The sequence below is a fragment of the Myxocyprinus asiaticus genome, chromosome 40 (genome assembly GCF_019703515.2).
Source record: "Myxocyprinus asiaticus isolate MX2 ecotype Aquarium Trade chromosome 40, UBuf_Myxa_2, whole genome shotgun sequence".
Lineage (NCBI taxonomy): Eukaryota > Metazoa > Chordata > Actinopteri > Cypriniformes > Catostomidae > Myxocyprinus > Myxocyprinus asiaticus.
Window position 1 is genome coordinate 38,656,032 of NC_059383.1, and position 27,264 is coordinate 38,683,295.

The 27,264-nt window shown below is 39.8% G+C and overlaps 1 protein-coding gene across 2 annotated transcripts in view; it reads left to right on the top strand.

The window, feature by feature from the left end:
• LOC127430835 (ceramide transfer protein-like) overlaps window positions 1-27,264 on the top strand; it is a 53,908-nt gene that overhangs the window by 8,706 nt on the left and 17,938 nt on the right. For both annotated transcript variants that reach the window (XM_051680947.1, XM_051680948.1), the window contains exon 3: window positions 14,719-14,835. In XM_051680947.1, the coding sequence (XP_051536907.1) occupies window positions 14,719-14,835 (117 nt within the window). The remainder of the gene's footprint in view (window positions 1-14,718; window positions 14,836-27,264) is intronic.

Genomic DNA, 27,264 nt, shown 5'->3' on the forward strand with positions numbered 1-27,264 from the left:
ATTTTCTCCACTTGCCATTTTCAACTACACACAACATTTGCAGAACAGTGATGTCATCAAGATGACCCACGTGAAACACAGGTGGAGCGTATACATCTACAGATCCATTCAGGTGCATTAGCGGAGGTTGTAACTGTGCGTGTCTGTTTGATGCTTTATTTTCTTCACAAGACCTTGTGCTCCAGATGAGCTTGAGGTGAACCGCGGTGTCAATGCTTCCCGAATCGTGGGTGGCGAACCGTACGGTATTTACCAAGAACCGTTACACCCCTAGTAAACACACCATTCAAGTCTTTTCTGTTAAAATAGGAAATTAACCAGAATTTTTAAATTACTTAAGATATCCATCCCTACTGATTATAGAATGACTAAGCTACACAAGGTGGATTTTGGTAGTTGTTTCCTGCAGATTTGTCTTGTAGGTTTGGGCTTTGAGCTGATATCAAGTACAGCATTCAGCACAAGGAAAAACAACATCAATAAACCATCCACACCACATGGCTTTCAGCGCTCACAGTGCATTAAACCTAAACTATGCTTTGCTGCCTGCCAAGTTTTAACCTCACGTGAGCTGGATGTTGTCAACACCACCCGCCCCCCCCCCAAGGTCTCCTAAAGCACTGCTTGTAAATGTGATTTTTCTTTGAGTTAGGCTGGACCTAGACTATACCATGATCTGATGGAAGCAGAGGGCCTCTCTTTCTCTGTGAGGAAAGCAGGTAGTCGGGTGGATCAGTGAAATAGGGAGAGACAGTTACACACAGGTTTTGCTGGTGCAGGCAGGTCATTGCAAATGCTGCTGTAGGTTCTAAAGTGCAGCGTATGGCATGTGTCGGGACAGGCAAAGTTCTCAATGGAGCTGAGTTTACTTTAACCCTAGTGTGACCTTAGGGACATTTTTGTCTTTTTTCGATCATTTTGGCTGTGTTAATGCCAACTGCATAAATTTTGCCAAAGGTGTGTATTTTTGGGGGAATTTTGATATTTCAACCTCAGTTCCTATAATGCATCTATAATACACTATGTACACAAAAGAGTTACACTCAGGACCTTCAGGACAAAAATGTCCCCATTGAAATACTTGATCCCAGTGCCATTAAAGCATAAAATCATATGATATTATGCTTTCATTCCGGAGCCCTGGCTTCAGAATTTAAATGTTTAATATTTTCCAACAGATGGCGCCATTTTTCTCATGTTTAGCCTATGGAGCAAATACATGCTTTTTTCCTATTTTCTGTTTGCTGTATTATAGAGCACTGCAGGCCGATTGGGGTGGAATTATAGGGTTCAAAACAGTGTTACTATTAATGCAAACTTTAATAGAGTGAAAAAGACACTCTTAGCATAACATATATAAATAAATAAAGATTTCCAACATTATTTTGAATGTCCATGTACTAAAATAAAATATTTCATGCCATGAGAGTACCTTCCTTTACTATTACTATTATTTTGAATGGCCATGGAAAATAAAGCAATGTGATAATTTTACCTGGTCGCAAAACGTAGTCCGTTACCTGATGAACTTTCACCTTTTGCTGACCCTTTATGCTTCGCAGAGCTAACGTGTGCTTCTAAATCACTTGCACCTTTATTAGCAGTTGACACATAAGTGCCAGCTTTACATGTCATACATTCTGCTTCCCACGGATCTCGACCTGGACGAAAGCATGGGAATTTTTTGTGCAAATCTTCTGTTAATTTGCACTTTCGTTTGGGCATTATTTCCACTCAGCTGTCATTTGCTGCTACTGTCAAGCAACTGTTTGATGCCGAACACAACAGCGCTTTGCGCGTTCGCGGAGAGATTGACAGGCAGCAATTTGGCCAATAGTTTTTTTTCAAGCCTCTTATAATCTACCAATTGTTGTGCGAGAAGGCGGGACTTACAAAGAGGGGTTAAAGCAATGCAAATATGCGCGCACACACAGTGAAGTATTAGACCAGATGCACATCATAATGCAACTAAAGCCGAATCTCGGACATTTTCGCAAATTTAGAAATCCCGGCCGGACGCTTTTTTTAAGGTCCGAAAAAGAGGACATTTCTGGGAAAAAGAGGATATATGGTCACCCTAATTTTATTGTAGTGTGTGTAAAGAGCTCAAGGGGCTGCATCTGTAACTGATGGCAGGCTGCTGGGGTTGGAGAGGGGCGTGACCGAACCGCGACACGGGATCGTGGATGCTTGTATCGCGATTTCGGTTGCGGTTCGCGTATCGTTACAGCCCTACATAAAATTAATATATAATATTATTATGGCAGACATTTTTGTCCTCTAAGGACCTCTGAGTAACTTATTTAAATTGACGCACAAGGGTTAACCAGAGCAAAGAAGGGGGAAGGGTGAACAGATAAGTGTAGAGAAAGAAGGAGAGGTAGGATGAGAAGTAAAAGAGTGAACCAATTGTAAATGTTGAAATAAAGAAGGAAAGGCATACACTGCAAAAGCAATTGAAACTTGGAAACAATGTGTATCAAGTTACTCTTTACAAACATAACCCTGTTTTGACCTGCTGGTTCCTCTTTCTTTTTTCTGGTTTGATTGAATGTAAAAGTGATCAAACTTTGGGCTTCCTGTACACCCGTGTGTATTCTTTGGTGTCCAAACGCTGGAAGCCCTCAATGTATTCTCTGGCTTTTTGCAGATCATTCGTGTGGGTTTGAGTTTCAAATACCCAAGTCTGTTAACCAAGCGAACCTGATCAAAACTGTTACCAGATGGGTAACTGCACCTCCATTCTTCTGTAAACACAACACTCTTGATCCGAATGTATCCATACACACCTAAATGGCTCTGTTGCAACCAAATGAGAAAATGATTATATGATCGCCGCAACATTTTCGTGGCACCTTTTTATTGTAAATCAATCAGAAATGGAACGACTCGTAGAACATAGAACGTAGAAGAATTGATAAGTGATTTATCATGCAGCGTGACGAATTTACATGTTTCCATTGATCATGGTATAAATATTGTGGGGGTTGTACTTGCTCCTGGTGACATACCTTTTTAAGTAAATACATTTTAATGAACTGATACATTTGTGTTTATCTAACAAAGGTTTTGTAGTTATGCTAACCTAAAATGGGCATAAGTTGAATTTAATTGAAAAAGCATGATGCAAAAAACCAACACATCATTTTTTTCAGTGATAGGTACGTAGTGCCCCAAGTCAAAAAAGCCCACCCTCATGTCACTGATATTTTAGAACCCAGATAGGGTTCTGGTCATTCCTCAGTGTAAGTGTAGGAATACAAATTGTGTCTGATTGCTTAGAAAAGGACCTCTCCTCGCCTCTCTAATACAGTTAGCTGCTCAATTTAACATTCATGTCTGTAGCACAAACATTTAGAACAAACCCTTAATCCTAAGTATGAGCAATAGATGCCTTAGCAAATACCATAAGATGTACGTGAATTAATTTGTCTGAAATTCTAGTGTCCACAGAGGCAACCAATGCGTTCAGTTATAACTGCGAGTTTTAGTTTGGCTGTTCAGGATTTAACGTGCATTTCACCGTATTAATGGCCAGCAAAGCAACACTTTGTGAAATTCGAGTAGTATTTATACTTTTCGAATAATTATTGCAGAACAAATACTCGAGTATTCGACTACTCGTGCACATCCCTAATTGTTACCGTTTTCACCAAGCAGGTCAGAACCTTTAACGCATACAGAAATCACCAAGGAACCACATTGTATAGTGTTTAAATTAGGGATGTTCGGAACGACTAATTTCACTGACGTTTAATTGGAAATTTTGGAGTCGACTAGTTTAAAAAGAAACCTACCTTCGGAAAACAGTAAAAAAAAAAATCGTTTATGCAACCCATTTAAAATACTTAATGTATTCCCAATCCAAAGCTAAATTCCGCTGATGCTCGTCTTGCATTATCATCATTGTACATTAAATATTGGACATGACACGCATTCACCTTTAGCGAATATTGAAAACAATTGAATGAACAGTGCAGGACCGATAGCGCAACCCTAACAGCCTGTTCTAAATGGAATTCACCAAGGAAAAGTTACTTAAAATATTAAAACAATCAGAACATTGTTGAAAATAATTAACAGGTAGGCTAAGCCAAATCTAAGAGAGAGAAAAAAAATGCGCTGAAAAGTTGCGCGTATTTCACGACGTACAGTCGTGCATTAACCATTGATCTAATATGACTGTTCAGTACAGAACATTACCCAATAGCTACGATGTAAAAAAAAAAAAAAAAAAATTAATAAATTAAAAATAGCTATAGGATAGCAAAAATAGGCCTGTGATGTAGCCTACAATAAACCTAAAGTATTCTAAACATAACGTGTACACAGAATAAAAGATACTTTAACCAGTTAAGCAGTCAGCACCTCGTTGAAAATAGCCTTCTGAATCAGCAGATTAAAAAATAGCATTCCTTGCCTAAAACTGTAATTTTCTAGGCTTCTTACTCAAAAGCATACATTTTTTGATGAGCAAAATTAACACGTCGACATGGTCCATTGAAAGACAGGACTTGACTGACCTGAGGCGGCTATCCTGCTTTGAAAAAACCCCTCGTTGGGACAATAACTTAGAAGCACGCACAGATTTGCAGAAGACTCAAATGTGAAAACATCCGTCTTTCAAGCCAACGTTTCGGAAATCTGCTTCCCGCACAACCACTAAAGTGAGTTCTATAGCTACTTTGCTGAGCTTTCTTGTCTAGCTAGAGGACATTTCCTCCTCACATGGGGTAACCTCCTCGTGGTCACGATTAGTGGTTCTCGCTCTCAATGGGGCGCGTGGTAAGTTGTGTGTGGATCGTGGAGAGTAGCACGAGCCTCCACGTGCTGCGAGTCTCCGCGGTGTCATGCACAACGAGCCATGTGATAAGATGCACGGATTGATGGTCTCGGAAGCGGAGGCAACTGAGACTTGTCTCACTTTACTAAAGTGATATTTGGTGTTGTCTAACACACATCTGCCTCTTATTATGAATGATTTTTTAAACAAAGCTTATAAATATCAGTATCACTGCGCACACGCCATGCCCAACTGTTTTACCATCTTTGCACAAACGCACACAAACACACACTTGTAATGGCCTGCTGAATATTTGATAAAGGCAAGGCCGTTTGTAGTTACAGCTGCTGAACAGAGAGTGAGGGAGTCAAGTGCTTTTTAAAATGTCAATGACTTTGTGTGTGTGTTTGCATTTGTATTTTCGATTAGTGTGCTCTTCTAAACCCCAGAGGAGTGATATCAACCGACTCGTTCTCGTTGACAGAGGCATTGTGTGCATGTCCTCACTATCTTTTACATGGTAAACTCTGGGCTTGAGTCACCATCCGAAGCTGTGGTTGTGACTGGTCTTTAGACACAGAGCAATGTATTTACACAAAGTGTGTTTGCTTGCATTAGCACCGACAACACAAGCTGCTTTCTATGTCTGGAATAGACGGCTGGACCTGTCTTCCTTGTCTCGCTCTGTTCTGGCCAAAAATTAATAATCATTTCAGACACAGAAGCCTCAAGCAAGTATCAAATCTTCCACATACTTAGGAAAGGGTGAAGCGAATCATTAGGACTATTGCATGTCTTATTGATTAAGATTGGTGCCCTTGTGATGATTGGTGCGTTGATGCATCAGGAATTTGTTTTCATAATTGCATCATGACTGCCTGAGACAAATTAAATTGAATCGTTAGGTGCCTAAAATTCCCACCTCCACAAATTGTTATAAACACCTTGACCACATCAGTGGGTCTGGTCATGTCATTCAGTATGTTTGCATGCACAGTTAAAAATCAAGCTACAATGAGTTTTTGCATAGTCGAGTTACAGTGTTCATCTGTCTGTCAAAGTATGCATGACTCAATGTGTTATATTTTAAGGGATAGTTAACCCAAACATGAAAAACTCTCTCATCATTTACTCATCCTCCTGCCATCCCAGATGTGTATACATTTCTTCTGCAGAACACAAATTAAGATTTTTAGAAGAACATTTCTGCTCTGTAGGCCATCACAATGCAAGTGAATGGTGGCCAGGCCTTTGAAGCACCACAAATGATGTAAAGGCAGCATAAAGGTAATCCATAAGACACCAGTGGTTTAATCAATGTCTTCGGAATCGATCCAGATGGTTTTGGGTGAGAACAGACCAAAATATAACTCCTTTTTCACTGAATCTGCCCGAGACACTGTGGCTTTAAGGCCTCTCCAGGTCTCCGTCTAATCATTAGACGACCAGGTGGAGGATCGGTGATGATCTGGGGGTGCTTCAGCAAGACTGGAATCAGCAGATTCGTCTTTGTGAAGGATGCATGAATTAAGCCACATACAAGATTATCCTGGAAGAAAACTTGCTTCCTTCTGCTCTGACAATGTTCCCCAACTCTGAGGATTGTTTTTTTTCCAGCAGGACAATGCTCCATGCCACACAGCCAGGTCGATCAAGGTGTAGATGGAGGACCACCGGATCAAGACCCTGCTGTCATGGCCAGCCCAATCTCCAGACCTGAACCCCATTGAAAACCTCTGTGATCAAGAGGAAGATGGTTGGCCACACGCCATCAAACAAAGCCGAGATGCTTGAATTTTTGCGCCAGGAGTGGCATAAAGTCACCCAACAGCAATGTGAAAGACTGGTAGAGAGCATGCCAAGACACATGAAAGCTGTGATTGATAATCAGGGTTATTCCACCAAATATTGATTCCTGAACTCTGTTAAAACATTAGTATTGTGTTGTTTATAAATGAATATGAACTTGTTTTCTTTGCATTAGTCGAGGTCTGAAAACACTGCATCTTTTTTTGTTATTCTGACCAGTTGTCATTTTCTGCAAATAAATGCTCTAAATGACAATACTTTTATTTGGAATTTGGGTGAATTTTTGTCAGTATTTTATAGAATAAAACAAAAATGTTCATTTTACTCAAACACATACCTATAAATAGTAAATCCAGAGAAACTGATCATTTTGCAGTGGTCTCTTTAATTTTTTCCAGAGCTGTATATATTTTTATTTTTTGTTGATGTCTGTTGTCATTCAAATTATCTTTCACATTAGGGCTGAAACAACTAATCAATAAAATAAATTATTATTGATTATGGAAATTATCGACAATGACTTTCATAATTGATTAGTTGGAGACATGCCGCGAGCACGGAGAAGCTCCGTCAGTGTTGTCACTTTACAGCCCGGTGAAAAATGTGTTGCATGACGAAACTCATTTAGAAAAACGAAGGAAAAAACACGACCCAAGTTGTCCAGTGCACGAGAGCACTTCATAAACACTTGATAGAAGATCATAATAATCGTATAGTTTCATGTGAAGCGATTGCTGCATCAGATGTGTTGACTGAGTGATTGTGCTGCTTGATGAAGAGTTGTTTCTCTCCAGCACATGATTTACATTTTACTGCTGTTTTCTGTTTTATAATATATACATTATGAATTCAAAATCAGGCGTGTATTTCATAAAACTGTTTGTTTTTACCACATGCGAGTCTCCGTTAATCTTCACTGAGCAAGCGAGCACGTGCATCCTTGTCAATCAAAACGATTGCAATGGAGAAAGTGAGCGCAATCATTTTGATTAAATTTGTGCAACATCTCAGTTTCAATGTAAACAATTGTGCAGTTTTCTTGGATATCATACTGATGTCTTGGAGGTCAAAGTGTGCCGGTTTAAAGTGTTTTAGATCATCATGTAAGCGAGACTTTTCAGCGTGAGAGTGAATCTGCACTGCGTTTACAGATGATTGTACTATATTAAACTGTATATAATGCTGAATATAATGTATAATAATGCAGAGTCATGATATTTGATCATACTGATAATGCCAAATGTAATGTCTGATTCCACCAGTGAATTTATACTATGGCAAACATTATTTTACTGGATAAACACACATATTTTAGAAATCAATGACAATACTATTTTAAAACCTACAATACTCATTTAAAATACTTAATGTATGTAATCAGTGACAGCACAAACATTTGTATCTAACATAATTATGTATTTTTCAGCCGAGCAGAATTGTCAATATTTCTGTTCTGGTGTCACCATTGCCCTCTGCTGGGCTGATTTGCCTATGTCCTGAAAGTAATAATAATAATAAATTCAAACTTAACTTTTCATGATTCAGGCTTTTTTCAAAGTTTTGTGAGAGTATCATGAATTCAGAACTGCAAATCGAACCAAATCCTTACGCCTTTAATCATTTCTGTTTTTGTTTTTATTATATTTTAATAAAATACAGAAGTACAATTTTATTTTTTATCCGATTAATCGAAGAAATAATCGAAGATTAATTGATTATCAAAATCGTTTGTTGCAGCCTTATTCCACATTAATCCTTGGAACATGTAAGTCATATATGATTTCTTTTTAGGCTTTTTAAGATAATGCTCAGGGCAACGTGACATAAAAAATATATTAAAAATGCAAAGCAGGTTTGATGCTGGTATCTCAGCCATATTGAAAGTAGGGCTGCAACTAACGATCATTTTGATAATCGATTAATCTAACGATTATGAGAACGATAATTTGACTATTCGGCGATTATTGCAACGATTAATCATTAGCTCTTGACCGATTATTCGGCTTGTGCCCCGACTTAAAAGGTTGTATTAAACATGCTTACAATAAAATCATCTTTTAAAAATACCTCTAAATGACATTCGCTGAATTAAAGTGAAAAAAAATAAAAATAGTTTAATTCAGTAAAGAAATTTACTGCAAACAATCCTATTGTTATCAAGTGTTTTTGTCTTGTTTTCCATTTAAAATTGTCTAAAAATCCTTAAAATAAGATACATTTACTTGAAGCAACATATAAGGTATTTAGACTTTAAGAGAATGTATCTTAAATATAAGTGTATTTTGTATAAGTGTAAGATACTTCTGCGAGTGCAGTAAAGACAAAATATACTTATATTCAAGATCTATTTTCTAAAAGCAAGTCTGAATATCTTATATGCTGCTTCTCAGGTCAATGCATCTTTTTTTAAATGAGTTTTAGATATTTATATTGGAAAACAAACCAATATATACCTCTGTCACCTTTCTGTTCACTTCAATCCATCTTTAACTCACAAACAAACTCTTATTAATAAAGCTGCGTATTGACAATTTTCTTCAGGATAAGAAATGCACAGTGACACACATTATGATTCAATAAGTCACGAGTCATCACGTTATAATCTAGCTGCATTAAGCGTGCGCGCTCGAGGGATGAGCGTCCCGTGACAGAGTGTGCATCAGCCGGTGCAGTTTCAATCTCTCCCCCTTAGATCGGGACATTCACACGACTCATAGAAGAGGCGCTGACCGCACAGAGAAATGACCGTTTCAGAGTTTGTAGTTTTTTCATCAACAATTTTTTATTGTTGACGTTGTCGATAATGTCGTTTAATCGTTTCAGCCTTAATGGAAAGACCACATTGCTTTGGCTATAAACTTTCTACAACTGTGTGCTATTTGGCATGGTCATATTTATAATTATGCATTTAGTTGATGGGAAGGGCTGTGATTGTGTAGTTCACCAAGAGCAGCATATTTGATGGGGTTTTATTTTTTGGTTTTTGTGATATTAGTACCTTTCACTACCATTTTCATCATGCAAAAGTCATTCTGATAATCATTTTGATTGGGTGGTTATGTAAATGGCTATAATAGACAACAGACTGTAGATGAACCTGCCTTTTTATTCTTTTGTAAATAATAATTTATTTGCTGTTTTTTTATAACCTTTGATGTAGAGCTTGTAGTTTGGCTCCCGCTGTGTACAGTAGATCATATCTATAGCATATTGCATAGAGCATGTTGTCTGGAGCTATACAAAAGACATACAACTGTTGTATATTTGTGTGTTGTGTGGTGATTTACTCTCTGGACATGGTATATAATGAATCATTTGTTGGCTGTCCCACAAGACATGTGGATTATTGTCCTATTACTGGGCTTCTGTAAATGCGACATTTAATTTAGTTGTTGACACAGTGTTGTAAATTTCACATGCTCTCTCACTCTCGCTTGTTCTCTCTCCTTACAGCGTTGTGACTTTACACATGTAGGCCTGTGTGTGGGCTGGGAAGTTGATCTTTAAGGAGAATGAATGTGTCCACCCAGAGTGTTTGAAGATCACTTTACATGTAGAAGGAAGAAACATTTCCAATAATACACTAAGAAAGAAAGTTCTTCACATTTCCACTTAGCTCGCTCACACTTTCTTTCATCCATAATAAAATGTTTTAGTTTGTGTGCTTCATTACTGACATTAAGTTTTATTGCACCTTATATAATGATTTTACTCATTTTTGTGAGGACAGGACATGATTGCAAAGATTTATCACATTATGGTTTACAACGTTACCTTAGCACTGCACGTGTGTATGTACAATGCAGTGCTACCCGAGATGGAAAAAATGACCAACAACCAACAACCGTCAGGTGAAAAACAAGTCTGATTGTTTAGAAAAGTAATTGCACATCTTTCCTAAACACACCACACAATTTGAGGTATAATTCATGTCCATAGCACAAACAATGTTGACAAGTTGCATCCCAATGCTTTATTCTTAGTGTTTGGGGTTTGTTCGGATCCCTAACCCTAAATGTGAGCAAATGGAATAGTGATGCTTGCCTTTGCCAACACCACTAACAATCAACAGATACCTGTTTAACATCTGTGGGATGCATACTATCTGTGTGACATGTTGTGATATGTGTGTTTGAAGTTGTGTACATTGTTGGTGGATTGATGGTGTCACTGGTGTTTTTGAGATTAAGCCAGTGCAATAGAGACGACCCATGTGTTTATTTTAGTGTCTTTTCTCAGTACCCACGGTGACCCCCTGAGGTCCCTTGGATTGCCCACTGCAACCCTGTGTCTTGATTTTCCATTCCCAGAACCCCCTCAATGCTTTTCCCATGCAAGGACCAGAGTGTTCCAGCACCAAATGGTAGCTTCAGGGTTCCACACTTAAATTGAAATGCTCTTAAATCTCAGCTGTTGACGCTACACTGTCATTCTAAATGCACAACAGTTTCAACTGCTGAGAACATCTCAGATCTGCGTCTTCCAGGGTTTGAGGGATTCTCATGTCAAAAAATCTCAACCCTGTCTCTCTCTTTGGTTTATTTTCAAACCCTAACCTTTGCCTTGCTGTCTTAATACCAACATACAAAGTGCACAAGACTCCAGTTACAGTTGATTCCAATGGAAATTGACATTAGAATCTTTCTAAACTAACAAAGCAATACTTCAGTAAGCATAAAAATACTTATAGTAGCACACAGAAATACTGGGTAAAATAGTATGCTTTTTATTATATAGTGTTTGTCTATTCTTTGCCATTTTGGATTATTTTATATAGCTCATCACAACGGATTCTTGGATTGTTTCCATTAAAGAATAGATGAAGTTACAGTTTACAAACAAACATTTCGCGGCAGCACTTGCTGAAGAGCTGCTTTCAGTGGACGCTTCACACAAATTAAGCTAATTGTAAGGGGGTTCAGTGGAAAGGAGATGGCAAGAACTGGCTTAAGAATGTAAATAATAATTTAATAAACAACTTAAACAAAAACACACAGTACAGCTGCCTGTCATTCTCTCCCTCGCGAACTGTCGTCCCCGGCCGCCTTGATCCCTCGCGCGCCCCATCAGGCTGATTGGGGACCGGGTGTGCGTCATTCCAGCCCGGCCCCCGCCCTCCTCGGCTCTACACTCCTCCCGGCGTTGCCTCAGGCCGGGGAGACATACATCCCCCCCCTTCCTCTCCGGGGGGGGCGTGCCTTGTGCCCCGACTGCTGGCGGGTCATCCCCGCCTTCCTCGACCTGGGAGGAGACAGGAGGGGAAAAACAACAAAACAAAATGGCGAGGGAAAGGCCAACACGGAGCGACAGAGAGAGAGAGAGGAGAGAGAGAAAAAGAAACTCACCGGTTCTCTGATGTGCCGTCGCGTGGTCCTCGATCACTACTCCACCCTCTCAGGCGGACGGCAGCCGCTCCTCCCCGGGCGTGCTGGAGTCAGACCTCTGACCCCCAGCGGACAGAACGCCCCTCCGCGTTCCCGGCGTCCCGTGGGGACACTCTTCCACCCCTGGCAGCGGCCCTACCACTCCAGGCGGTCGGGGAGTCGCTTCCCTCCTCCCCCCGCGGACGGCGGTCTTCTCTCGATCCCTCCGTGTTCCCGGGGGACGGCAGGGCATTCCTCCGCCCCCGGCAGCGGCTCCCTCGCTCCAGGCGGTCGGGGAGTCCCGTCCCCACTCGCCTCGCGGACGGCGGCTGTTCCCCGCGTCCGGATGGTCGGGCTACTCTGTCCCCCATCGGATGGCAGCGGCGCTCCCCTGGGTGGACGGCAGTGTCGAGGACCCTGCGACAGGAATCCCTCCTCCTTCCCGGGTTTCGGCACCAGTGTAAGGGGGTTCAGTGGAAAGGAGGCGTCGAGAACCGGCTTAAGAATATAAATAATAATTTAATAAACAACTTAAACAAAAACACACAGTACAGCTGCCTGTCATTCTCTCTCTCACGAACTGATCAGGCGTGCGTCATTCCAGCCCGGCCCCGCCCTCCTCGGCTCTACACTAATAATGCCCCAAAAGTGCTATGTGTGGGGTTAAAACACCCCGCTTCCAAAACATTTTGAGATTTGGGTTTATTTATATTAGGGAGCTGCACGAGTAATCAAGTACTCATTCTGCACCAACTACTCGAGCATTAAAAACACTACTCGAATATTGCAAATTCATTTTCGTTTCCGCATTTGCCTTCCGTGAGCCGTGCTGAATTGCACAGTTTTTTTCCTTCTGAATCTCTCACCAAATCTCACAGTTACAATTGAGGCCACTGGGGGGTGCTGTGGATGTGTGTGTTCGAGGTGTTGGATGAGAGAAGATGATATCATGGCATCTGGGCTTTTGAAAGCCAAATCTGTAAAGTGTGGCAATAATTGTAATTTTGTGATTCTTATTGAATTCTACTTTATTTGTATTCGGTTCACATTGGAGTCATGCTCAATGGATGATGATCTGCTTTTATGGTGGAAAGATGACTTGGCTTACTAGGCTTATCAGACCAGCATATGTGTGTGTACGCTAAATCTAATCACCGCCAGAGCACATTTTATAAAAGGCCAATATTAACTATTTCCTATTCTGAATAATAAAACACAAAATGCTAAAAATGTGGTAGCCTTTATGTAGACTCAGAATTTGTATCTGTCCATTACTCTAATGCCGTCACAGGGTTCGTACGGTCATGGAAATCCTGGAAAAGTCATGGACTTTAGAAATTGTGTTTTCCAGGCCTGGGAATGTCATGGAAAAACAAGTTAACACTGAATGTTTTGGAAAAGTCATGGAATTTACTAACAAAAATATTTTCAGCAGTATAAGTGCGCTAAGAATTCTTCAAGTTTGGCGCGTTCGCGGAGCAACGCGAATAAGCGCTTCTCAGAGCCCACACAGAGCAGTACACAAAATGCATTGTTGCGTAAACTGAGTAGTGTGTGAATAGACGTAGCGCCATGCGCTGGCGCATTTGACACTTCATTAACCGCTAGAGAAGTTGAGAAGTTCGCTCATGATTGCTCAAGTTCATATGGATAGTGTAATAAATAAAGGAATGAGAACTTTCCATATTTACATTATTGTTTGAATATATTAAGGCTTTCAATGTTTGTATGTAATAACTCATCATATTAATTAAGCTTATGGTGATGTATGAGTCATGAGCGGTGTTAATTGTCCACAGCTTGATGAGCGATCATTAAAAGTCTCAGTATCGCCATTCTCCTGTTTTTAACGGAAAACATGAGAGAAGACATGCGCTGATTGTCATTGATGTCCCTTGATTTTTTTTTTTTGGACTGTTATATACACGATGCTGAATTAAATTTTTCACAAATGGGTAGAAACTAGGGCAGTCAATAGATTATTATTATATGGATTTAGAATTAATTACCTTGTGCGAACCCTGTAAACAGTGTAGAAATCGCAGTAGGGGTAAAATCAAGCGATAGACATGGTCCACATATTAATAATGACATTTTATGGCAATGGTGTTTATCTTAGTAACGCTGATCGTGTTAGTCACTATGAATTAGGCGCCTCCCACTGTTGTTTTGAATGAGTAAGACTAGTAAGAAATGTTCAAGGAGCAAAGTCGCCACTTCCTTAAACCGACGAATAGTAAGGTTTGACTCCTCATCTGGATTTCATAGAGCAGTGAGGTCTGCAGTCACCAACATCTGGCAATAATACCAAATACATACACACACATGCTGTTGATGTTTTGTTTTTTCAAAGGGGAAATATTTCCCAGATGGCTCTGTGGGTCAAGGCTATCTCTCTCTTCTTTTTTCTCTCCTCTCCCCTCTCTCTCTCTCTCTCTCTCTCTCCTCTTCTCTCTCTCTCTCTCTCTCTCCTCTCCTCTCCTCTCTCTCTCCTCTCTCTCTTTCCTCTCTCTCTCCTCTACCCTCCTCTCTCTCTCTCTCTCTCTCTCTCTCTCTCTCTCTGGTCTTGACTGTGTTTATTTCATGAGTTCTATTCATCAACAACAGACTGAAATTCTCGGACTCGTTCCTCACTCAAAAGCCCGTGTTTACAAATAAACATCACAACTATTTGTCATATTTATAAAACATAATGGTTTTTAATGATTAGGTCAAAACGATTTAAAAAGTATTCTCTCCCTCTCCCTCTCTCTCTCTTTCTAGCCTCATGAGTTTGACGAGTGTCGGTTGGACATCAGTGTCAATGACAGTGTGTGGTATCTCCGGGCTCAGGACCCAGAACATCGGAACCAGTGGATCGATTCCATCGAGCTGCACAGGGTGAGCTCTCCTAAAACACCTGCCTTTACCCAGCATGCAGCTGTCTCTGCTCAGCTAGTCTCGCCAAGCCAAACTCACGTCTATCTCTGTATATCCCCCGTTTCCAGCTTGTTCTGCACTAGGCTCAGAGTGGGTAAGATGCACATCCTTAGGCCTCTTGCTGAGTCACAGATGTGAATAATAATGTGTGAGAGCAGTGAGAAATCTAAGAGAAAAGACTTTACTGTGATATTATGAATGTGATTCAGTGTGTTTGCATCATTTGAGTGACAGAGCCCTGAAGTGACACACACACACACAAAGGCATTATGAAGAATTCAGCTTAGCTCACATAAACTACTGGAGTAACGCAAGGTTAATCATGCACACTACAACAAATACACTGTACATTTAACATGGGCATGTGCAAACACACACACAGCACCGTAGTGCTAACAGACATGAGTGTACATAGCAATCACATAGCAATAATAAAAATACCTTCGAAAGTGAGGATGTGGCCAGGTATAGACAGCACAGAGGGTGGGGTTGCTGACAGAAACCGCTGTAGTGGAAATGGAACTCAAGAACGGAGAGAATAAAATCAAAGGTAGACGAGAGGAACAGACAAAAACTGATGGAGACCAGTGTGGTTTGTATAAGGGCTGGGTGACTTGTGTTTCTGTGAGCGATTTCACTGTTCTATATCATTTGTCTGTAACTAATAAAAATGATGCGTGGAAAACGGTGCAGCCCATCAATAACATTAAAGCGACAGCAGTAGGAACGCCAACCAGCGACAACAATCGCAGAGTCTAGCGACCCGTGGGAACAGGGCTTCAGAGATTTAAATCAAATATTTTTATAGCCTTCTCTCTGATTCAAACTTCAGTTGCGAAAGCTGAGTTTGAGAGGTGGTTGGTTCTATTCATTCTGTGATTCAGTTCAAGCTGTTCATTCCAATGAATTGATTCTGATTCTAAAGTTTTGGTTCAGTGAATTGATTTTGTCATCATTCAAAAATGTGTGAATGTGTGCATTTGTATACACATTAAACTGTTTTAGTAAAAGCGTATTTTAGGTATGGGACAATATATCGAATTTCGCTAATTTGATGATCGCAAACCAAAAAAATGAACTACAGTACTGTGCAAAAGTTTTAGGCACTTGTGAAAAATATTGCATAGCAAAAATAATGACATAAATAGTTTTCATTTATCACTTAATGTCATACATAGTCCAGTAAACATATTAAAAAGCTAAATCAGTATTTGGGGTGACCACCTTTGCCTTTAAAACAGCACCAATTCTCCTAGTTACACCTGGACACAGTTTTTCCTGGTTGTTGGCAGATAGGATGTTTCAAGCTTCTTGGAGAATTCTCCACAGTTCTTCTATCTGTTTCGGCTGTCTCAATTGCTTCTGTCTCTTCATGTAATCTCAGACTGACACGATGTTCAGTGGGGTACTTTGTAGGGACCATGCCATCTGTTGCAGGGCTCCCTGTTCTTCTATCTATTTCGACTGTCTCAATTGCTTCTGTCTATTCATGTAATCTCAGACTGACACGATGTTCAGTGGGGTACTTTGTAGGGATCATGCCATCTGTTGCAGGGCTCCCTGTTCTTCTATCTATTTCGGCTGTCTCAATTGCTTCTGTCTATTCATGTAATCTCAGACTGACACGATGTTCAGTGGGGTACTTTGTAGGGACCATGCCATCTGTTGCAGGGCTCCCTGTTCTTCTATCTATTTCGGCTGTCTCAATTGCTTCTGTCTATTCATGTAATCTCAGACTGACACGATGTTCAGTGGGGTACTTTGTAGGGATCATGCCATCTGTTGCAGGGCTCCCTGTTCTTCTATCTATTTCGGCTGTCTCAATTGCTTCTGTCTCTTCATGTAATCTCAGACTGACACGATGTTCAGTGGGGTACTTTGTAGGGATCATGCCATCTGTTGCAGGGCTCCCTGTTCTTCTATCTATTTCGGCTGTCTCAATTGCTTCTGTCTCTTCATGTAATCTCAGACTGACACGATGTTCAGTGGGGTACTTTGTGGGGGCCATGACATCTGTTGCAGGGCTCCCTGTTCTTCTATTCTAATCTTCTCTATTTGCAAAAGTAATATTTGGGAGTCTAACATTTATATTTCCTACTGACACACTAAAGCTGAAGATATAAATAACCATCTTAAGACAAATGCTTTTGTGAAACATCTTATGTGCCTAAGACTTTTGCACAGTACTGTATATCGAGGCAAAGCTCAATATTTCGAAATGTGAAACATTGTTTTCTGTCCATGTGATCATAAATTAAATGACCCGTCAAACATCATAATCTCTCTATCGCTTGATTTTACCCCTACTGCACTTTTTTTTCTACAACATTTACAGGGTTCACACAAGGTCCTTAAAGTGCCTGAATTTAGCTTTTAGAAATGTAAGAACTAGATCACCTGGAAAATTGCCTTGTTTTGTTGAAAAGTGCTTTAGAGTCAAACGGACCATTTCTTCTGTGAACGGTAATATGTATGAGTTCCCACAGTCCACTTTGATTGAATAACGTGTCTCTTAATATCCTCTCTGCTCTTTACAGTCAGATAAAAAAGTAAAAAGAACTATTAATTTGAACAACAAATAGAACGTATGCACTAAAAAAAACCAAGGGCGAATTCCAGTCGAAAGTGATCATCCTTATGCCCTACTCACTACGAAGGACAGAGCTCCATTTTCACATATTTTTCAGTTTTTTGTTCAGTTCTGTTAGTTGTTCTGCACCTGATCAGCCTGAATGTAGCTCACTATTTTTGAAGGCTTATTTGTTTGTGATCTTTTCTTGTAGTGAAAGGTAGATGAGAAACTCTATTTAAACTTTTGAGCATTTAATTGTGTATTAAAGAACTGTTATTTTGATGAGAAAAAATAAACACAACTTTCTGCCATACTTTGTCATTTAATTGTTATCATATTGAATCAAGATAATATCTAATCGTGAACCTCATATTACAATATACTGTATATCGAACCGAATCGTGAGATAATCATATCGCCCCCTCCCTAGTATATGTATATACATTATATAAGGGTGTTTTTTTCAACTTCTGGTCATTTCATGTCCCATGGGTTGTTTCTTTATCAAACCGAACAGATTTTGAGGACAGATTTGATATATGAAGGTCATATTAAAACTGACTTAAACTTTTTACCAGACCTTTATCATTTATTTTTGGTACTTTTCAAATGCCTTGAATGTATAGATTTTACTGTTTGCCTGCTCCCAGACTTTCAATATTAAACTATGAAAATCCATTATAAAAAGAAAGATTATTACATATTTAAAACTACGATTTTCTAAAGAAAAAATGAAATAAACCATTTCAGTACTTTTCCCACAGTTGTGGCATCTTTTCCACCACACTAAACAATTTTGCCCCTATTAAAGTTTTTTCAAATGTTAGTGTACTTGGTAACCAAGTGGAGAAAAGTGTCATTGTAGAGCATGCTTGAGATGAAATAAGAAAAATCAAGGGAAATATCACTTAAGAGCAGAATATTTTTATTGGGCGTCATTTCCAGTCAAGCTGTAATTTTGCAAAATTATGCAAATAGTGTGCAAACATTATTTAAATGTGTGTATTTATGATACATAAAATGTTAGCGATTAAATTAGCCTTAGCAAGACAAAGGAGTTTGCCGTTTTATTTCAAAAACTTAAAAATGCAATTTCAATCTGTGTCATTTCCAGCACAGAATTCAGTTTTCACACAATACAGAATTTGAGATGTGCTAGAAATGACACCGTAGTGGGAAATTACAGAAATAAATGACAGAAATGACATAAATCTCAGATGATGCATGTACATATACAGTTGGACATTGTTAAAGACAATTGAAATAAACTAGTGAGATTGTGAAAAAAAAAAAAAAAAATTTAAAGGTCATTTTCTTTCTAGAGATTCACAGGGCTAAAAGTGCCTAAAGTTGAAGAAACACCAATAAACGAAAATGATTAAATATCTTCACTTCTAACTATTTTTGTAATTACTTTTTTTTAATCTAATTGTAATATTGCAATATTGGCAGTGTGATTTGAAATGAGGGTTCCTTTTGGGGAAAAAAAGCCAGAGCATCAATACAGGGCTCCAGACTGCGACTAAAATGGTCGCAAATGTGACCAAAAATAGTTGATTGCGACAATTTAAAATATAGTCGCCATTGGCGACAGTCGGGATGTGTGCCTTCGTATGCGGTTTCATGCGTCTTGTGAGTTATTGAATACATTTTTAGAGTGCCAGTGTGTCTCGTGCCACTTTTCACCCGTTCTGTTTCTGAAGAGCTCGCTGTACCGCACACAACGAAAACCCAGCGCGAGAGAGTCGAACAAATGACTCTTTTGAACCGGGTCTTTTTCATGAAAAAGAACTGAGGGTTTGAACTCTGGAGCTCAGATTAGCAGTTTGAATCAGATTCACTTTCTCGGCGAATCTGCCGTCAGTGAACTCAACTGGGAGCGCAGACATTTCAAAATAAGAGTCCCATGTGTATTTTGGGCTTCTTTATAATTAAGTCAAGTATCGTATACCAGTTTTTTTTCTTCTTCTGGTAATTATTGATTGGGATTGGAGTAGCACAATAAACTGCATTTGGGATTTCATTCAATTTGCACTCATGGTAGTCTCTGTGTCTAGGCCATCTAGTCACAGTAAAGAAAGACTAAGGCAATACTGTAAAACAGTTTATAAATATATGCTCAAGAAGACAACACACTACTATATGCATACTATACTTTCTGTAAATATCTGTAATGTAGATTCTGAAGAGCAGTACTAAATAAAACAAATCTTATCTCTTATAGTTGTATAAACTATGAAAGGGGTTTGAACATTTGAGACAAAAGGGAATGCAAACTTATCTTCTCAACTATATATACTGTTTATTAAACCTCCAATTAATGGGTTATCAGCTGTCTTCCTTTTCTTCGGCTTTCTATCTTTTTTTTTTTAATTACTGTTTAATTGGAATGCCCAATTCCCAATGCGCTCTTAAATCCTCGTGGTGGCGTAGTGACTCGCCTCAATCCGGGTGGCGGAGGACGAATCTCAGTTGCCTCCGCGTCTGAGACCGTCAGTCCGCGCATCTTATCACGTGGCTTGTTGAGCGCGTTACCGCGGAGAACTAGCATGTGTGGAGGCTTCACACTATTCTCCGTGGAATCCACGCACAACTCACCACACGCCCCACCGAGAGTGAGAACCACATTATAGCGACCACGAGGAGGTTACCCCATGTGACTGTACCTACCCTAGCAACCGAGCCAATTGGTTGCTTAGGAAGCCTGACTGGAGTCACTCAGCACACCCTGGATTTGTGGTAGTCAGCATCTTTACTTAATGAGCTACCCAGGCCCCATTTCTATCTAGTTTCTGAACAGCTATCTAAAAGCCAATGGCTCCTAAGTCATTTTTTTTTTCTGGAGCCCTGCAATATAAAGATATATGTTGAATATTGTGAAAATACTGAAAAGTCAAGAATTTTTTTTTTTTTTTTGCTAATTCACTCTAGTGTGTATGCGTGTGTATTTATTGCCTCTTTTTGTGACTGCTGATTTTCACCAGTACTTGTTGTGAAGCCACATTCTGACCCACACACGTGCTGCTGATTTCTGCTGTCTGGGAAGAGGAATCTCTCTCTCTCTCTCTCACACACACACACACACACACACACACACACACACACACACACACACACACACACACCCCTCCACTCATCACTCTCTTGCCTGTAGAATTACCCCTCTACGATGACTCAAACACACATGTGGCTTTTCTTAGAAAATAGGCCTCATGGTCTGAATCACTTCTTCCTATCACTGTCACTCACTCTCTGGTCAGGGTTCAAAGAGAATAGTCTAGAACCACAGAGACACTTAAGGCTAATTTATAGTGGGAGAACAGGCTTCACTTAATTCGCCTACAAATGATTACAAAATGCAGTGATGTTTTTGTTCTACTAATGTGTTCGTTTGGTGGTAATTCTCCTGTTTGTGCTTGTCTCTGAAATTCTTGACTTAGGATAACTCGGCTGGTCGAAGAGCGTTGATGATTGGTTAAAACTAATTGTGGATAGGGTTTGGATGTAACATCAGCTCAGGAGTTGTTACCTAGGTCACTGTCATTAGAATGGATAACTTTGAAGCCCGTCTCAGAGATTGTGCAGAGGTATACTTTTTTCTTCAAACTCCACAAAGACAGCGTGGCCACGACAAATGAGTGGAGAGAGGTTGGAGTTTTTAAAAGTGGAAGGGACTCTGTGACAAGTTTAATTAAAAAAAAAAGCGATGCAGCGCTAAAAGCGGCGATCCATGGAGAGAGAAAAAAATAAAATGCATAATTGGCATTACTTCCATGTCTGGAACATTACGTTAAACACGTGACATCAGCCTAGACAAAATCATTTTAAAACGACGTGGTGCATAGTATAAACGCCAGCTTCGTTCACCTAGGGTGCTTTAGTTCGTCTAGTAGAAAAAAGTTAGGCTTCTTCCATAGTATATATCAGGCTTTAAACTGCAGTAAGATGTCAGAGGTGCACGCAGTCATTTTTTCCGCTTAATTAAACTTTTGCCCCTCAAACCCATACATAAATGAATGGAAATTGTAACAAATCTGTTTAAAATGATGTACACTCACATTTGATGAAGACTGATGGGGCAGCTGAGAGTCTGTTGCTGTTGCATCGGTTGTAAAGCTAAGCAAAGACGAGTGAAATACGTTAGGGATGATGTACAATCAGCCGGTTGTTATCGCACAGTAAACCCCGACAGGGTGATCAGGACCCTGACGTGAAGCAGACGACTCTTGTATCACCCTGAAGGGGTTTATTTTGCGATAACAACCGGCTGATTGTACATTATTTTTATTTAATTTATTTATCACACATTATACATTTGCACATATACAGTGAAAATATTTTTTTTCACATATCCCAGCTAAGCTGGGGTCAGAGTGCAGGGTCAGCAAAGATACAATCAACTTCCGGTTTGCGTCGGGTGTTCTGTTGGTGTGAAAATGACCGTATGACTCCTCATTATCCAGTTTATTACAGGACTGCTTGCCAAATAAACAAATAAATGGACATGAAACATTGATTTGGGGGGGGTTTCTCCCCAATTTGGAATGCCCAATTCCTCCGTGTCTGAGACCGTCAATCCGTGCATCTTATCACGTGGCTTGTTGAGCGTTACCGCGGAGACATAGCACGTGTGGAGGCTTCACGCTATTCTCCACGGCATTCACGCACAACTCGCCACGTGCCCCACTGAGAGCGAGAACCACATTATAGCGATCACGAGGAGGTTACCCTATGTGACTCTACCCTCCCTAGCAACCGGGCCAATTTGGTTGCTTAGGAGACCTGGCTGGAGTCACTCAGCACGCCCTGGATTCGAACTCGCGACTCCAGGGATGGTAGTCCACGCCTTTACTCGCTGAGCTACCCAGGCCCCCTAAACATTGATTTTAGTTGAAATTATTTTGTTAGCTTAATTGAGGAGATCGCACAGTGATCGGAGAACAGGCGAGATGGCTCGCAGAACTCAGATTTGCGGTTTGATACGTGGATGTGCGGTTGTTACTGAGCAGTACTGACCAATCAGAATAAAGTATTCCAGAGAGCCGTGTAATAAAAGCATATAACTATCTTGTTCATCTTTAATAACAAATCTATGGCTTGAGTTAAATTGAATATATGAAACAGGCCTGTATGTGTAGTGCTGTCTGGATCTGCCTGTTGTTGCAGTTGCTAATCTCTAAACTCAGTTTGTAAATCTAATCAGTGCTGCATTGTGTTAACCCATTCACTGTGTCAAATCTAATAGACGACGCCGCACACTCTCAGGAAAGCTACTGGAAATGAGATGTGCGGTTTTGTATGTACAAGTCATGTTTTATTTAATCTTGTATAATCTCTTCTATATGGAGAGTTTGATAACACACTCATACTCACTCTCCACAACATAAGCACACATTCAGTTCAAATGAATGCTAATAGTTAACGTGTCTGCCTTCTGTTTCTGCAGTAATTAAACATTACACTGATCGTAATTCACCCCTTTCTCTCTCTCTCTCCCTTATGTAACCTGTACATTGGGTTTATTGATTTTCTGTGTTTGTGCTCTGTGATATGGCATCATTGGATGTTATCGTTCTGAAGTTTATCATCTGCGCACCTGCCACTGGGCCCATTGATTTTATATATCTGACACACTCAGGTATTCCTGACCTCTGATTGGTTGTTGTTGGCGTTGTAGTTGTCATAGTCACAGTAACAGTGTTTGATTGGCTGGAATGCAGTGCTGACCCATCCTTGGCAGAGACACTGAATGGTTATTCTCTGCTTTTACCCGATAGTAACCTCAGATTCTGCCTGCTCAACCGTGCACAGAGCTCACTGTTGCCATCTAGTGGTGGGGAATGCTTATTTCTCACTAAAAACTAAAATAAGTGTATTATACAGAGATAACTGGACAGCACTTGCTGATAGTGAAATCATGTGACAATGTAGCATACTTCTGTTTGAAATCGCAGCATACTGTTTTTAACAAAAAATAGTAGGCATGATTCTACATAACCCATGGAAGTATCTAGATAAGACAGATGAGCTGAAACATTGATTTATTCCGGCCAGGACAGCAGCTTTCATGGGAGGTTGCGTTTTGACTCTTATCTACAAAGACAGTTGTAACTTAATGTAAAAATAGGCTGATGTGACTGAAAGGAGGTAGGCGATGTTTACAGGCAGGTCTTATCTACAGGATAAGCGTATTTGTGTGCGAGTTCTTATTTCTGTCTGGGCTTTGTGTTCATTGTGTGTTGATGCACACCTTTTCTAGACAGCTTGGACTGAGATTAGCTCATTCTTATTTTTATAAATTTATTTCAGTATGTGGAGCATGAGAAGGAAAGTAGGTGAGTTTAAATATTACTTCCAGAGTAAGTTTCATTCCACCTTTCAGATTGACTGGATTTGAGCAGAAGTTAATGAAATTATGCAGAGCTCTGATACCAGGGCGTATTAAACCTCTCAATATCTGTGTGTGTGTGACGACTAAGGGTGCAACTACCGATTATCTTGATAATCGATTAATCTAATGATTATTCGGCGATTATTGTAACGATTAATCATTAGCTCTTAACCGATTATTCAGCTTGTGCCTGACTTAAGCGGACAAAATCATCTTTTAAAAATACCTCTAAATGACATTCATTGAATTAAAGGGTTTTAATAAGTTTAATTCAGTAAAGAAATTCACTGCAAAAAATCCTATTGTTATCAAGTGTTTTTGTCTTGTTTTCAATTCAAAATTGTCTAAAAATCCTTAAAACAATCCTTACTTGAAGCAACATATTTAGACTTGATTTAAGAGAATGTATCTTTTTGGGGGGGGGGGGGGATTTTTCACCTTTTTCACCCAATTTGGAATGCCCAATTCCCAATGCGCTCTAAGTCCTCATGGTCGCGTAGTGATTCGCTTCAATCCGGGAGGTGGAGGACGAATCTCAGTTGCCTCCGCGTCTGAGACCGTCAATCCGCGCATCTTATCATGTGGCTTGTTGAGCATGTTGCCACGGAGACAGCGCGTGTGGAGGCAACCACACTCAACTCGCCACGTGCCCCACTGAGAACAAACCACATTATAGCAACCACGAGGAGGTTACCCCATGTGACTCTAACCTCCCTAGCAACTGGGCCAATTTGGTTGCTTAGGAGACCTGGCTGGAGTCACTCAGCACGCCCTGGATTCGAACTCGCGAATTAGCGAACTTCAGGGTTGGTAGCCAACATCTTTACCACTGAGCTACCCAGGCCCCCTTTTGTCTTTACTGCACTTCTGCGAGTGCAGTAAAGACAAAATATACTTATATTCAAGATCTATTTTCTAAAAGCAAGTCTGAATATCTTATATGCTGCTTCTCAGGTGAATGCATCTTTTTTTAAATGATTTTTAGGTATTTTAAAATATTTGTATTTTTATTATTATATTCAACATTCTCTGATAACAGTTTTTTCTTCTGCAGTATAGCTGCTAAAATAAATGCATGTTCTTTTAAAGGAGTTTTAGATATTAATATTGGAAAACAAGCCAATATATACCTCTCATCACGTTATTATCTAGCTGCATTAAGCGTGTGCGCTCGAGGGATAAGCGTCCCGTGACAGAGCGTGCATCAGCCGGTGCAGTTTCAATCTCTCCCCCTTGGATCGGGACATTCACACGACTCATAGAAGAGGCGCTGACCGCACAGCGAAATGACCGTTTCAGAGTTTGTAGTTATTTACATGATCTGCTTCTGTATTATTTGAACTTTAATAAAGCTATAACACATTAAATATAACTGCATTAAAGATGTAACGCCGGGGTGTTTCCTTTAAAGAGCTCCGGCTCCGCTTGTTCCACAATGAGAGTGTTTCTGTATTTACTTATTTGGTATTTTTGTATAATTCCCTCATACTTTGCGATCTACATCAGCTGAAGCTGTGTAAGTTGTGAGCTGTGTTTTCTTCCTCAATCATGTACTTGAGCTGCAGTGCTGCTCTCACGCTTCATCATTAGAGTTTGTGATCTCGTATTACGTTAAATTAGATCAAACGACTATTCGACTACGAACATTTTTGTCGACAGTTTTTTTATTTTTATTTTTATTTTATTTTTTTTTATTGTCGACGTTGTCGATAACGTCGACTAATCATTTCAGCCCTAGTGATGACCAAGAAAAGATACAGTAACTGGACTTGTGTTGTCATGTCGAGAGTTGTCATTGGGGTACACTTTGTTACTGTGTGTGTGTGTGTGTGTGTGTGTGTGTTTATGCTTCTGAATAAACTCCGACCCTGTTTTCTCTGGCTGTTACTCATGAAATGAGCCACAGGAGAATCACGGATTTATGGAAAGTGACTCTTGACTTTCTGTGTGTGCGCGCTGGTGTGAGGGTGTGTGTGTACCCTGAATATTTAGAGTGGAAATTTTACAGGTCAACCTGATGTTATGGTTCAAGTGCTACTATATTTAAGCTGGGGTGTGTAAATCACTGGTTGTGACCTTTTTTGTTGCATTTGTGCATCATTGGACCATGCACGGAGGACTGTACTAGAGCTGTCACAGAAACTGACTGGTAACATATCTCATGACAGCTATTTCATTAATATCTTTAAGGGAGTAGGACAATTTTTTGCATACTTTTCCATTCAAAAATTGCTTACCGCACATTTAAATATTACCAAAATTCAAATTGTATTCAAATTTTAAAGATGTTATTTCAGTTAGGTGTAGTGGTCGACCGATATGGGTTTTTTAATGGCCAATGCCGAAAACTTTAACTTGGTAAAAAAGAATCTAAAAAATAATATTGTATTTTAAATGGTAGATAGCATTTTCTTCTTTCTGTTTAGTCATCAAATTTTAGTAATTTATTTGCACATGAAGAAATTGTTAATATATTAGGAAGAAGGTAGTGTTTTCACGGTACCAAAATGTCAGTAGTCGGTACCGATACCAGTGAAATTTCACAGTTCTCGATACCAGTTTCGGTACCACAGCATAAATATGCTAATATGACCATGTGCTATTATTGAACACACCCGTTTAGCCTGTTTAAAAAGTTACATTTCAATGTAAATAATAGATTAAAAGAAATGCATGTTTCCTTCAAGTGTTTCTCAATCAACGATGCATTGCTTAAGTGTTTTTAAGTAGTGCCCTTCTGAAATCTGTTTTATTTTTACCAAACCTTGTTTTCCTTTATTATTTTTCAGAACTCATAAGTTCAAATCAATGGCATAATGTTGATTAGCACATATAATATTTTTGACTCGTCCCTCGTTTATTAAAAAAAGTAAATAATGTGGTTACAGTGAGGCGCTAACAGTGGAAGTGAATGGGGCACAGTCCATGAACGTTACAGTACACACCATTTCAAAAGCAGAGCCATAAGACGTAAACAATATGTGTGTTAACATCATTTTAATCGCTAATAAAATTACTTCATGACCTTCTCTGTGTAAAGATACATTATATCTAATATTAGAACTTTGTTGCCTTGACGACGTGACAAACGCAACAGAGGCCACGTTCACACAGCAGCAGAATACGGTTGTCAGACCCGTTTTGAGTGCTTAATACGGTTACGTTCACACACAGTACGGTTATTTACGAGAGTGATAACCGCATTCTATAACCGAACTGACACTCGCAAATTTTCAGTTCTTGCAACCGCATTCTCGGCAAACCTGCGCTGTGTGAACCGAAACGGACTGGACAACTAGTTGTTAGTTACGTCACAGTGAGAGCCACGCTGCACTGTACACAAGTGTGTCTCATGCGTTTACGGAGATGTAGAAATGTAGAGCTGCGTGTCACCCGAATATCCATCCGCTGTTTTCCACCGGCTGAC